This window comes from Neopelma chrysocephalum, unplaced genomic scaffold, assembly GCF_003984885.1.
Source record: "Neopelma chrysocephalum unplaced genomic scaffold, ASM398488v2 Primary Assembly neopelma1_67, whole genome shotgun sequence".
In the NCBI taxonomy this organism is placed as follows: Eukaryota; Metazoa; Chordata; class Aves; order Passeriformes; family Pipridae; genus Neopelma; species Neopelma chrysocephalum.
Window position 1 is genome coordinate 8,043,328 of NW_020897726.1, and position 13,050 is coordinate 8,056,377.

General features: G+C 37.5%; 1 protein-coding gene across 6 annotated transcripts in view; it reads right to left on the reverse strand.

Annotated features, from left to right (window-relative positions):
- Nucleotides 1-2,251: 2,251 nt before the first annotated feature.
- Nucleotides 2,252-13,050, reverse strand: part of ISPD (isoprenoid synthase domain containing) — a 114,000-nt gene continuing 103,201 nt past the window's right edge. For 5 of the 6 annotated variants that reach the window (XM_027684717.1, XM_027684716.1, XM_027684718.1 and 2 more), the window contains exon 10: nucleotides 2,252-4,850. In XM_027684717.1, the coding sequence (XP_027540518.1) occupies nucleotides 4,746-4,850 (105 nt within the window). In that variant the 3' untranslated portion in view covers nucleotides 2,252-4,745. The remainder of the gene's footprint in view (nucleotides 4,851-13,050) is intronic. The other variant, XR_003534471.1, reaches the window with a different exon arrangement.

The following is a 13,050-nucleotide window of genomic DNA, read 5'->3' on the forward strand; positions in this document are numbered from 1 at the left end:
TGTATGTAAGGCAAGGAACTATAATCTGTCATAAACGTATTTTCACAGTTGGGCCTGTTTCCTCAGCACAGGTGCTGCAATTGTGTTTTTTAGATCTCACAACTAATTGAGTATTTCTGGAAGAAATAATGAAGGAAAATGTATATCTAAAAGGAGCTTTACAGCCCTGTCAATCAAAATCAACTTACACTGTGAAAAAATGCAGTGTCAGTGATTGCTTCTTTCCCTTGCTGCTTGCCAGAAGCACAAGACAAACTGAATTGTGGTAAACAACCAGGTTGGGGAATGGGCCGAGGGAGATGAATGTCATAAAAAATTACAAGTCTGAAGTTGAAAGTGCAGGCATTTGGGCCACAAAGATTTGAGCCCATTTCCATACTTTACCTTGATATCTCATTGTTGGCACCCAGAGCAGGGCATCAGTCATGGAATTGGGTGCCATTACAAATTATTCAAAATCGGGTGCTAAAGACTGGATTGATTGGGCAGGAATAAAGAAAGCAGTTTTATAAGTCTCTTGGAATTCAGCTCTTCAAGGCTGGCCTTAAATATAACTGTATTTATAGTTGAACTTCTTTTCATGTTATAATTACATATCTCTAGAACATAAAAATAATATATAATTTATACCTTAAAATTTCATACGAGATTTTACCAATGCAAGCCCTTGAAGATATTGTTCTTTTTACAAGTCTCAGCAGCTCTCCCTGTTTCAGTGAGAATTAGTTGGGATTTTAATAAGTGATTTTTGAAACAAACAGGAGGAAAGTCCTCTGAATACCATTCTATCATTACCTATACAAGGAGAAGAATTGACCATCTAGTAAATTATGCATCTGAATTAATCAATCAATAACTAAATACTGGGTTTTTTCCAGTCAGACAGGAATAAGATTAGTGCATCTGGCATACAGACCAGAGAGAATAATCAGCAATCTTAAAAACCATGAGGTTGAGGCAGTACTAATACTCTGAAGGGCTCAATTTGTCCCATAACACACAGTTGTTAACAATTACCAGTCATCAGAGCAGTCACACTGATGCAGGACAAAGGTAACTCTGCCCCCAGCCTCTGGCACCTAAAGGAACACTGTTAATATGAGCCTATTCCTGAGATCCAAAACCTTCCTCAACAGGAACGAAGGGAAGCATCCATTGTCTGCACATCTTGGTGGACGCTTTATAACATGAACCAGAATTTTTCAGATCAAAGTTATGGACAAAGAGAAAGGAGATACAAAATAAAAAGCTTTTGCATGTCTGGAAGTGAATGTGCTCTTCTTCATACATAAAATCCAAGCAAAAAGCAGTGAGCAGTAGCAAGTGTCCTAGACATGGAGAACAGGGCAAACAAAGTATGTCTCTTCTCCGGTGGAGTGACCTACAGACAGGAAAAGTTGCTGTATCCTCAGAAAGTGCCAAGTAGTAATTGGAAACCTTACATGTCTTTGGAAACTTCTCTTTGGGTGACATCTACAACAGCACTGTGGCAATGATGAGAATTTGATGTCACACAGAAATACAAATTTGAATGCACCAAAAGCTTCACGGCATCCAGAAACACTTTTTGTTCTGCAGCCTACACTAATTATCAAGATGAGCTAAAAGCTTCATTGTGGTATTTTAAAGTCAACTAAAGTTGACTCTACTATGCTACTGATTGCAATAGGGTAACATCTCACTTTGTTTCTCTTTGCTTTTTGGTTTGGTTTTGGGATGTTGGGTGTTTTTTGTTTTTAATTTCACCATCTTCTATCCTTTTCATTCTTTCAGCCATTTTTAGAGGACCATCAAACCATTTTTTTTTTCAAGCTAGGCAGCCTGAAAAGGTAAAGAAAGAAAGAAAGACTGTAAGTAGAAATTCTTCTGCCTGACTTCTAAGACAAAAAAAGTAATTTACATTTCAGATTTTCCATGAAGTAGGTTAGTTTCAGTACACAAATCTAATTTACTTGACTTGGCAGTTACAAAAAGCATTTCTAGGGCCATATTCTGCATTCTCTTTTCTGATGAACATTACCCAAAGAATACTAATTAGAGTGCTTAAGGGGTAAGGTAAGCAAGGCTGGCAGAGTCTGAGCTTTTATTTATACTCTGTTATCTCTGTCCAAATGTTCAAAGCAATATGGGTGGTGACTGATTCACTAGTTAAATTCAAAACAGCATGTGTGTACAAAAGGCTGCCAAGTTTCTCATGTATACTGCTATTTGTGAGAAGCTATGCACAGACAAAAAACAATCAAACAGTTTCTTAATTTCATTTTATATTTTTATTCCCATTGTAAGTACTAACAATCACCCAAAAGACCATTTCAATTTGGTTTGGATACACAATAGCATTAATCACAGTCCAGTTTCTCTTTGTTTTTTTTTTTACTGCAGTTCTAGTATTTCGTGATCTGTTTTAGTAGTTCTGTTGTTGGTGTATTTGCTTCCAGCAAAATAGATTTTTCCGTGTTTGTAGATTATTTGAAAAGATTGTTAAAGATTAAAAAATCCATAATGCAATGATTAACAGTACATTAGCAATTAATCTTATTATCTTCCTTTTAAGATTAGTACTAAGTATATTTGATGACCCAAAATTTACTTTTTGTTGTGCGTTGTCTGTTTTCTTTTCAAAATAAGTCCATAAACAACTATATTTTTTCATTACAGCAGTTCATTGCAGTATCATTTTTAATTGGATGGAAATCCTTTTAGGAGAATGTAAGTAAAACAACCCTAAAAAATAAAGGGTTTTGTTTAAGCAAATGATGTTACACACAAACCAGCGTTAAGGTAATATCATGATGTATAAATTAGAGTGGTTAGAAAACATTAAGGATGCTAAATTCACTTGCTTATTAATTGGGGAAAACACATCGCATTGTATTTTTGTCTTCAAGCAAAGAAGACTCACAAAATATGCTCAAAGAGACATCTTTCATCATGTCTTTTAAAAGCCTGTGAAACGAATTCCTTCATCAAATTTATTAATGTAAAAGAAAATTCAGAAAACTTATTTGTGAAAGCTGTCCTGTTAAATTATGAATACCAGTAATAAATTCTTTAGTTCTTCATTTATTTGCATACTCTGCATATGAACAGACATGAATGAACAAAATATACCTATTGTATAGCCATACAAAAAGCTAATATGAATGTTTATGTTGTACAATGTCAGAAAGGACAAATTATTAATCAAAGTAGAGAGGAGAAAGAAGCCAAGAAGAAAGCAGATGATGCACAAGAACTTTGTTAGTTGTCTTTGCATGACTTCTGTGTGGAAGAAAATGTCTGCTTTGGATATGGAATCCTCAGCTAAAAACTTTTTATTTTATTATGCAGTGAAGGAAGTTTTGGGATCAAGATCAGCTTCTAAAAGGGATTTAAACTAGAGTTATAGATAGTCATGTCAAGGGAAAGAGGAAGGGAACCAAGTGCAGAGCATGAGAGGGTGTGGACCATGGTGGGAGTAAGGGGAGGAATGCTGTTTTTAGAGGGAAACTTGCTGAACTGACAGTGCTCTCACTCAGGACAGATTGAATCGGGGACTCACTGAACACTTCTGGTGGGAATACTGCTCCAAGACTGTATTCTAGTCACAGCAGGTACATAAGACACTAACCTAGCCCCTTCACAAATTGCAGGAGAGATGGAATTCCTGAGTCTGCTGCATAAGGAGGGACAGATGTTTTCATGGACTCTTCTTGTATTGCTCTTAATGGTTGTGACACCTGGAGATACTCCACATAATAATCATTCACAATTTCATCTTTCTGTCCCAGTTGTGCACACTTGATTATCCATGGAGCATATATTTGAATTCATAAGGCCTAGTCTCTTGACTACTATTTAATACAAACATATGTTAATCAGCAAGAGATGAAAATTGTATTTTTATAGCTGAGCTAACAGAACCTTCCTATTTCTCCATGACCTATAGATTGGGTAGTGAAACATTTTTTTCGGTCCTAACCCTTTTCTCACCCTTTAAGCATTCATACACACATACATGCATATACATACACAGACGTGCAAAAACAGAGTATTTGCACTACAGTAACTCAGTGGTGCTACAGGAGCTAGTTCTGAATGATGGCACGTGGGCACTGGAAGAAGCGTAGCACCAAAAGGCTACAGCCAGAGCATGCTGCATCTGGAAAACTGGGGTTTAGCACCTTGTTGTCCCCATGCATGTCTTTTCTTTGATTTGAGGTTACCTTCATTTCACAGAGGACGGAGACCTGACCCTTCCCACACTTCTTGCAATATGTGTTTCTGTTGATGTCAGGAAGGCTACACTCTGTAATGAACTCTACATTCACTGATAGGTATTACAGCAGCAATTTTTAAATAATTTCATATAAAGTAGATAAGCTGTGCTTTAGGATTAATTTATCTTAAATAAAATTTAAGTCATGCAGTCCTAGAGTACAACACACACACGTTTAAAGACAATTCTGCATGAATGCTTTGGTGTCCTGTGTGCACCTTTTTAAATGATCAGTACCTTAAAAAACATTTCAGTATCATTCCTCACAGTATGCACCCAGTGTATCTCAGAATGATTTGTATTTCCTATTACACTTTATACATAACAGCAGACTTGCATTTTAAGTATCAAAAATATGCTGTTAAAGGACCTTAATAGTAAATGGCATAAATCCATAGTTTTAATCAAAGGGTAAAATGACTTAAGACCTTTGGTGAATAGATGATGAAAAAAAAAGGTTTCCAAAAGCTGCACATGATTTATGGTCTTATGCTACCAACAGCTGGCCAATCAGCTCCGGGTTTCTGTCTTTTATTAATGCCATGATAAGAGCAGCAGCAGAATTTACTGTCTCCTGAAGAAGCGAAGGGTCCTGGAAAAAAAAAGGGGGAGAGCAGGGAAAACAATATGTTTACAAAAGTAGCAAAAGTAAATATTTAAAAACAATTTTCACGTATGCCAAATTACCATATGATTGTTGAAACAAATAAAACCATTTATTTGTACTTATTAGAAGAACTTCTAAAAGTTGTATTTTAAGGAAGCACAATTTCATAGTAATAACCATTTTCTCTAATCTCCACGATGCAAAACTACTAGAATTAATGCCATCTATCCAGAGACCACTTGCTTCCTTACTGATTTTTAAAATCTAAAAGGCAGTAAAAATGTTGGGTTTGAAAACATGGAAAAAAATGGAGGATTTAATTGAGTAGCTTAGTTAAAGACCTGCAACTGTAAGCATTTACTGAATCCCACCCATAATCTACAAACTACTTAAACGCAAAGGCATTTAAGCACTGGGACTTCACTGGTTTAAGTTGATCTTCGTATGAGATAACTTTAAAAAGTAGGTTGGTTTTGATAGGCAAGTACAGAAACCAATACAGGAAACAGTAATAAAATGAGACATTGATTCTGTGCCTCTAACTGAGTACTCCAGCTCACATTTGAAAGAGTCTTTTGTCTAATTGCCAAGTATTTTTAGTTGTATTGGCTATAAAAGGTTGGCCTTTTCCTACCACTAACATTTCCATTTGCACACTAGGAAAATAGCAATAGGTGTAGCCAGGCACAGAGACATCCCTGGAGAGAGAAATAGGAGGGAACAATTTCTATGAAGCAACAGAGAAAAAGGAAGGTCTATAAAACTCTAGGGTAGGGAGAACCTAGAATTTATAAATACAGAAGGGGAGCTACAAAGAGAAATCAAGATCTGTGCTCCATAGCCATGATGGAGAAAACTGGATGCAATAGGTTTTGACAGTAAGGACTGGTATACAGTGGAACAGACAGATCAAGGAAACTCATCATGAGGGTCCTATAGTATGAGAATGTAAAATAGGATGCAGATACAGCTTCCTGCCCAGGGTAGAAGGATGGAGCAGTTTGAATCTGTATCTTTTCCCCTCTTTTTTTATTCAGACACTGCATGAAGGAAGAAATTGTAGAGAACCTTTGAGAAACTCAGATTAATGGAGAAAGAAGAAACTGTTTTCACAATTTGTACAGAAACATAATATCCAAACCTGCTTTTTAAGGAATAAGGCGACTGCTGAAGGGACCTACCTATTCAACTAGCACAGAGGGGAGCTGGAGATTAAGAAATTGAAGTGGAAGGAAAAACCAGAAGGGGAAGAGTGTCCCTGGAACACTCTCTATGTGGAAGCAGGTCCAAAGAAGGGCCACAAAAATCATGAGAGGGCTGGAGCACCTCTTCTAAGAAGACAGGCTGAGAGAGTTGGGGTTGTTGCACCTGGAGAAGAGAAGGCTCTGGAGGTGACCTCACTGAAGCTTTTCATTACTTAAAGGGGACCTACAAGAAAGATGGAATCAGATCTTCTAGTAGAGCCTATAGCAACAGGGCAAGGGGTAATGGTTTTAAAATAAAAGAGGGTCAATTCAGACTAGATATAGAGAAGAAAGTTTTTATGACGGGGTGGTGAAACACTGGAGCAGGTTTCCCAGAGAGGTGGTGGATGCCTCACTCCTTGAAACATTTAAGGTCGGGTTGGACAGGGCTCTGAGTAATCTTATCTAGTTGAAGATGTCCCTGCTCACTGCAGCAGGACTGGAGTAGATAACTAACCTTTAAAGGACACTTCCAAACCAAACTACTCTATGATTCTATGATAATGCTCTTAATAACTTTGTGATTTATGTAAATTACAGGAAACATGCCAGAGAGGTAACTGGATAGAATCAAAAATAGCTAGTTTATAACTGATTCTTTTACAATTCCTGAAAAAAATGATGTTTGTATTCAACTAGCATTTTGTCCTAAAAATCATGAAATAAGTAAGCTGTTACAATTTGTAACTCTGCAAAAGATTACACTCCACAAGTTCATGTTATATATTCTAATATGAAGTAAAATTATTTATTAGAGTTATAAAAAACTGTGGTAGGATAAAAATATTCAACACGTTTGTATATTGCAGTTCACTGAGTAGCACCTCCTATCAGTCAAGCAAGGAGTGCGGAATTGTACTTAGGTCCTGCTCCTTCAGGACCTTTTGTCATGGACCGAGGGTTCGGTAGGATTTTTATTCCCTCATTTCCCATGGGTATAAACTGCTGTATAATACATGAGGAGAGCGGAAGTCATGTGTTCGCACCCACTCAGACAGCAAACACTGCAGTCGCTTTCAAGATCGAACAACACATTTCTTGCTATTCAGCAATGCCAAATCTCTATGTGCCCCTCATAATATTTTGCTCAGTTTGCCTTGAGAAGCACTTCACAATAACAGACACTGTTTTCCAAATGGGCTTCCAGCCATATCTGAAGTTGGCTGGAGGTGTATATTTTTTTTTCTATTTCACAAGAAAGAAATAAAATACACCTGGCCAGGAATGCTCTTAATGTTTCTCCCAATAAATCTTTCCACATCCTCTGTTGGTTACTGGATTCAGTACACATTCCATTGCAGCAATAAATTATTTAAGTTTTTGAACATAAAAGGAAGCAAGAGAAAGAAATTTAACTTTCACAGGAGAAATTGAATGTGACACCGTAAGATTCTTTTAGACTGAAAAAAGCCTTTTCTAAAGCCAAACCTAAGGCCTTAGTGTTAATTTCCATGTTCTGAAAGAAAGACGTGCAAAAAATTACGAGTAATATTTGTAACACAGGCAATGTGGCAGAGTAATGCCAGAAACCTGCATGCAGAAGAGGTCTATAAAGCACCCTGCAATTGACTGCTGAATTGAAATTAGTTCAAAAACAGAAACACAAAAAGTAGGCAGCACAACTTAAAACTTCAAATTTTACAATTACTTTGCTTCCAACAATCTGATCATTAATGCTGATATTATAACTCCTCAGGAAACCTACCAGCCCCTGTGCAGGATTGGTCCTGTTAAGTGTGGTTTTTGGAAATAACCAGAAGTGTTTTTCTTTAGGGGAATATACATTCTCATATTTAAGATAACAAATGTAATGGAAAATATATCCTTAATTCTTAGTACAGTTACAGTTGATGGTTTAATGACCTTGTGAAGCATGTACTGAGAATTTCAATAGGGAGATCCTTTAAAGTATTTAGCATAAGGGCTACTAATCTTAGATTTATGCTGTTGCTCCTTCCCGGTAACCCACTCTGATCTCAGGGTCACCCATTCATTGAAAAGTATCCAGCACCCGGGCCTACGAGCCAGCCTCTGAGTGCAGGGGAAATCAGTCCCACAGAGGTCAAGTATGTGCTTACTCTAACTTGCTTTACTCTCACAGCCACAGTTTTACTGGAAAGAGGTAGTAAATAACACAATGCACTGGACTTCTCCAGGAATTTCAAAATCATGGTATATCCTGTACCTTTCTGAGAATAAAAACTCGCTTTCATGCTATGAATCATTATTGTAGTAACCCACAATCATTGCCTGGGCATAATTTAAAACTTTTATTGATCATTACTAGTCATTACCACCTGCTAGGACTTTATTTCATTTTAGGCCATTACTGTGCCCATAAGTGGATATTTTCAATGTGCTGCCATGATACTTAGCTTTTTCTTAAGTACTTATATGTAATTTGGACACCAGCAGAATTTATAGAGAATATTGAAAAGAATTAAAATTACAGAATCCAACAATAACCCAGGAAAGGAAAAGAATCTCGTGGGTCTTTATTAATTTAAACAAACAAGCGAACACTTCAAATCCCCCAGCTATACCCTTAAAACACCCATGTTTTTGATACTGCAATGTTATTTCTGGCAACAGTGCCAATTACAGCTGATAATACCTACAGAGAGGCTTCTATACAGATGCCAGGACAAAGTTAATCTACCACACCTAACTCCATTGCACAGGCCACCAATCTTCTTTTATACTCGATAGCATAGCACTAAATCTTTCAAAAATCTCATTATTAGTAGCAGGAAGTCAAATAATGAAGCAGAACTAGGTCTTCAAATGTCTAATTGCCTGACGTGTTTGCATATATTGTAAGCATGATAAAAACCAGGGTGTCAGAACAGGACAATCAATGCAAAGTCCACGAGAGCTTTCGCACGTCACTGCCCACCCACTGCTCAGCGCCGCAAACTCAAGCAGAGAAGGTCCCTCAGCCAGTCTATGAGTGCACATCCATGCATATACTGGATGGATCAAACACAAATAGTTCTCTTCCTCATTAATCTAATCCTTAAAAAAGACCCTGACTTTTAAATAAAACTCGGAGGCAGTAATGACTTTAATGGATTAATAACTGAAGTTCCACATGATCCCCCCAAACCATAGTGATATTCACTGTCTCTTCATTTCATCCAGTTGATTTAAATGATCCTCCTGTAAGAAGAAAAACCAAGCCCCCCTAACATTTCTTGGCTATTAATAAATAGAATTTTTTATTGTTTGCACAGATTATTAACTACATTTATAAGCTAAAACCAAAATTTTTACCACTTTATATTTATGTACTTTGGAAAAGAAAGTACTCAGAAACACTGCCAACCTTATAAACCATAAATCCACATAACAGCACTTTGATTCCAAAATAAAATATCCACTTTGTCTATTATTAAACAGTAAAAATATTCCGACTTAACCATATTGTGTGATGGCTGTAACTCAGAACTTATTTGATGTAGATTTCTGTCTGTAGGGGTTCTCTGGTCTGCAGACTAAGACTGGGAATGGATGCAGGGACACAGTTAAAGCTGTGTTTGGAATATGCAATCTGATATTTTACAAATGTGCATTTATTTAAGAAACTGTGAGGATATCTGAATATTTACTGACATTCCCCTAACTATTCATTTTCTTGCTTCAATCTGTTTAGGATTTATTTTTTTTTCCCAGCTGGAACTTCACATACATGCATTTCAATTTACATATGTACTAGTTCAGTTTAAGAAGAGCTTGAAAAACACACCTACCCTCTTTAGGTCAAATAAAAAAAAGAAAGCCTCTGCAGCTATTACCTCTGTCTTGTCCTGCATCCTGCCAAAGGAATAAAACTGCTGTGTTCCATCATTTGCACTCTGTTTTGCTGCAATATTATTTGACTTTCCGTTTAATATTGTTTTAAAAAATTAATAGAATTGTAATGCTAGTCCTGATTATATGGCTGACACAACACCTGAAAACAGGATTTAAAGATGCTGCTAAACTTAGGGAATATCAATATGAGTATAGTTACGTTTGTACCAGGAACGGAAAGACGGCCAGGGCATGCGCCAGCATGCCAGCATGCTCCTGCCCTTGCTGTTCCATTGTAAGCTTGCTCCTTGGCACAGTTTTGGCTCCTGACAGCTAACATGTTTCCAGACAATGGCTGGGCATGGTTCAGGGGACAGCACAGGCCAAGGATTGCTCCCAGGGAACAGGCTGAATGAGGACACCCTCTTTTGGGAAATGAGAACTTAGCCGTATGGAGACAAGGCATGCTGTGCCTTTTAGCCCCAGGACAACAGAACCATCCCTGGCCTGTTTTACTTACCAGTATGGATATAGCATAAGTATCACTGGGAAGTGACAGCTGAGCCATTCTCTCCCTACCCGAATGCATCAAGAATACATAGAACAACAATCAAATAGTGCCCCCCAGAATGAGACACAAATCCCATGTAGCTAACACATAAGCACAGTCATGAAAAAAAAAAATTAACTACTCTGTGGAGACCTTTCCCACCAAAACAGAGGAGAGAGAGATGAATCATACTGGAAGACAGCACACTGTGCTGTACTGCACATTCCTGCCACCTTATAGAAAAAGGATGGAGGCAGCAGAAGGAACTCGTGCCCACTGCTCCTTTTCACAGTGTGGGCATGGGTGTACACCAGGTACATCATCAGGGCATGATGGGCAGAAGAGAAAAGCGCTGAAATAGTCTCTGTTCTGGCAAGCATTTTGCAAAAGGCTATGTTGGCAGTACCAGAGGAGCTGCTGTTAATTTAAAACTCCACGGAATGCTGCAGTTTATACTAAGGCTATACCAGGTCCCTCAAAAAGTTGCCTGATGTCAGATACTGAGTGTTTTATTTGCACTCAAGAGAAACTGAGTAGATAATCTAGCCTCAAAAACTTCAATACTTGAAATTTTCTTCTTCAATTAATACTTTTCATTCAAACAGTTGATCTGAAGAGAGTCTGAGGTTCTTCCACCACCAGAAATCAGTTATCTAACATGGATTGTTGTTTAATCTCACCATGAGTAATTCACTGGTAGATTCATGAAGAAGCATTTTTTCCCACTCAAGATAAGTAGTGGCATGCATCTACATATTAAAGCAACCTCCATTTCTGTAATAGTACAAATTAATCTGACGTCTCCTTTCTTCTTAAAATGCTTCCACATCACATTTTTTAATCCATGTGCCAAAGCATCTATTGATAAGTGATATCTCATACATAATATCAATGCAGCAATTCATCTCAATAAGAAGATAGCTATGCAGATCGTTCTAAAAGATACGAAAACTATTTCTCTGAATATTCTTAGGTTTCCTTTCAAGTAATAGATAAGTAATTAAGGCAGCATTTGAGTTCAGATAGGTAGCTGGGTTCAAAATTACTTGAGCAGCTTCATAAGTGAACCTCTGTACGCATAGCCGTGCTTTCTTGCTGAACTAAGAAAATGCAATCAATTCTTTATAAGTGGATACTCCTCAAAATAGAAATAATTTTGAAATCTAGATACTGAGGATGCAACAAGGATTGAGAAAGAAGATGAGTGGCACTAGAACCAACCTGTCACTGTGCTAATGTAGCCTAGCAGACCTCTTAATTAATGAACTCTGATAGATCTGAGTTAATCCCCTGCAGTTAAACAGTCATACATCCATTCTAATCAACCCAAACCTGGATAAACTGTGCCTAAATTCATGATCTGTAGTGTCTCTCTCTCTCCTATACTATTGATTGACCATACTTACAGTTTGTCCTAAGAATGGAGAGCCATCAACATTTAAAATGACTGTGTGGATACACTGAGATCAAACAAATATTTCAAATCTTCTCGAGTCTGCAAGGATTCTGTCTCTAGTGCTTTTGCTTTTATCTTTTCACCTATGATTCACAGATTTAAAACTGAAGGTAACCATTGCTCTTTTGTTAAAAAAAACTCTAACAAAACAGCACAAACAAGCATACAAAAACTCAAATAAGATTTCTTTCCCTAGTATGAATAGAATACACAGATTTACACTTAATTACCAGGTTTAAAACAGCTCCATTATCTACATGTTCTGCAGCATGTAGGTGACCAGGGTTCAGTTCCCTTCTCCGTATGAGGGGTTTAATCCATCCCCAGCTCATACTGTTTCTGGCCTGGGGCTAAAAAGCCTGTGGAAGAGTACCCATTCTACACACAGTCACTGCATTAAAACAGAAGGATGACAAGACTCCAGTCTAGATACTAGTGCAGACACCTCGCAGACATGAGCTTGGACCCAATGTCTGCATCTTCTGCAGACCTAGACTTTATATTTCTTTGGTTTTGTCTTCTCCAAGTCTATTTTTTTTTTAATCCTATAACAAACACTGTTAGCATGATCACACTGAATGATCAATAAAAATTCCTGGACCAAAACATTTCCCTGAAGAGTTTGTTATAAAGGACTCTTTCAGCACATTCAATCATTGCAGCCTAAGCAGGAGTTCTCATTCAGCACCTACCACTATCTGGTGGAAGCTCTTGGCAAGAGTGAGTGTGCCAGCAGTGATAGCACAATGGCTGTCAACCATCTTTCTCTCTAAGTTGCTCAAAAAGCTACCTAATGCTTGAGCTAGCAGCAAGTTCTGCCACCTGTATGGGTCTGATACAAAAGTCCTGGCAGAAATCAGCCATTTAACAGATGTGCAAAAGTATATTATGTGTTTGAGGTTTCTTAGAGGTGGTCTCTTAGTACAGTATGTTACCAAATAAGTCTGTAATATGAAGTGTACCGATGTTAATATATGTTAGTGTGCTACCTACAGGCTCTATGAGGTATCACTCTGCTAACCTTGTAAAAAAACACCATAAGGGTTTTTAGGGGTAAGAAAAAAATGTTTCTTACTGTCAATATAGGAAAACTGAAATGCTGCTGAGGCACAGAAGGCTTGCTTTCTCCTCTGACAACTTGCA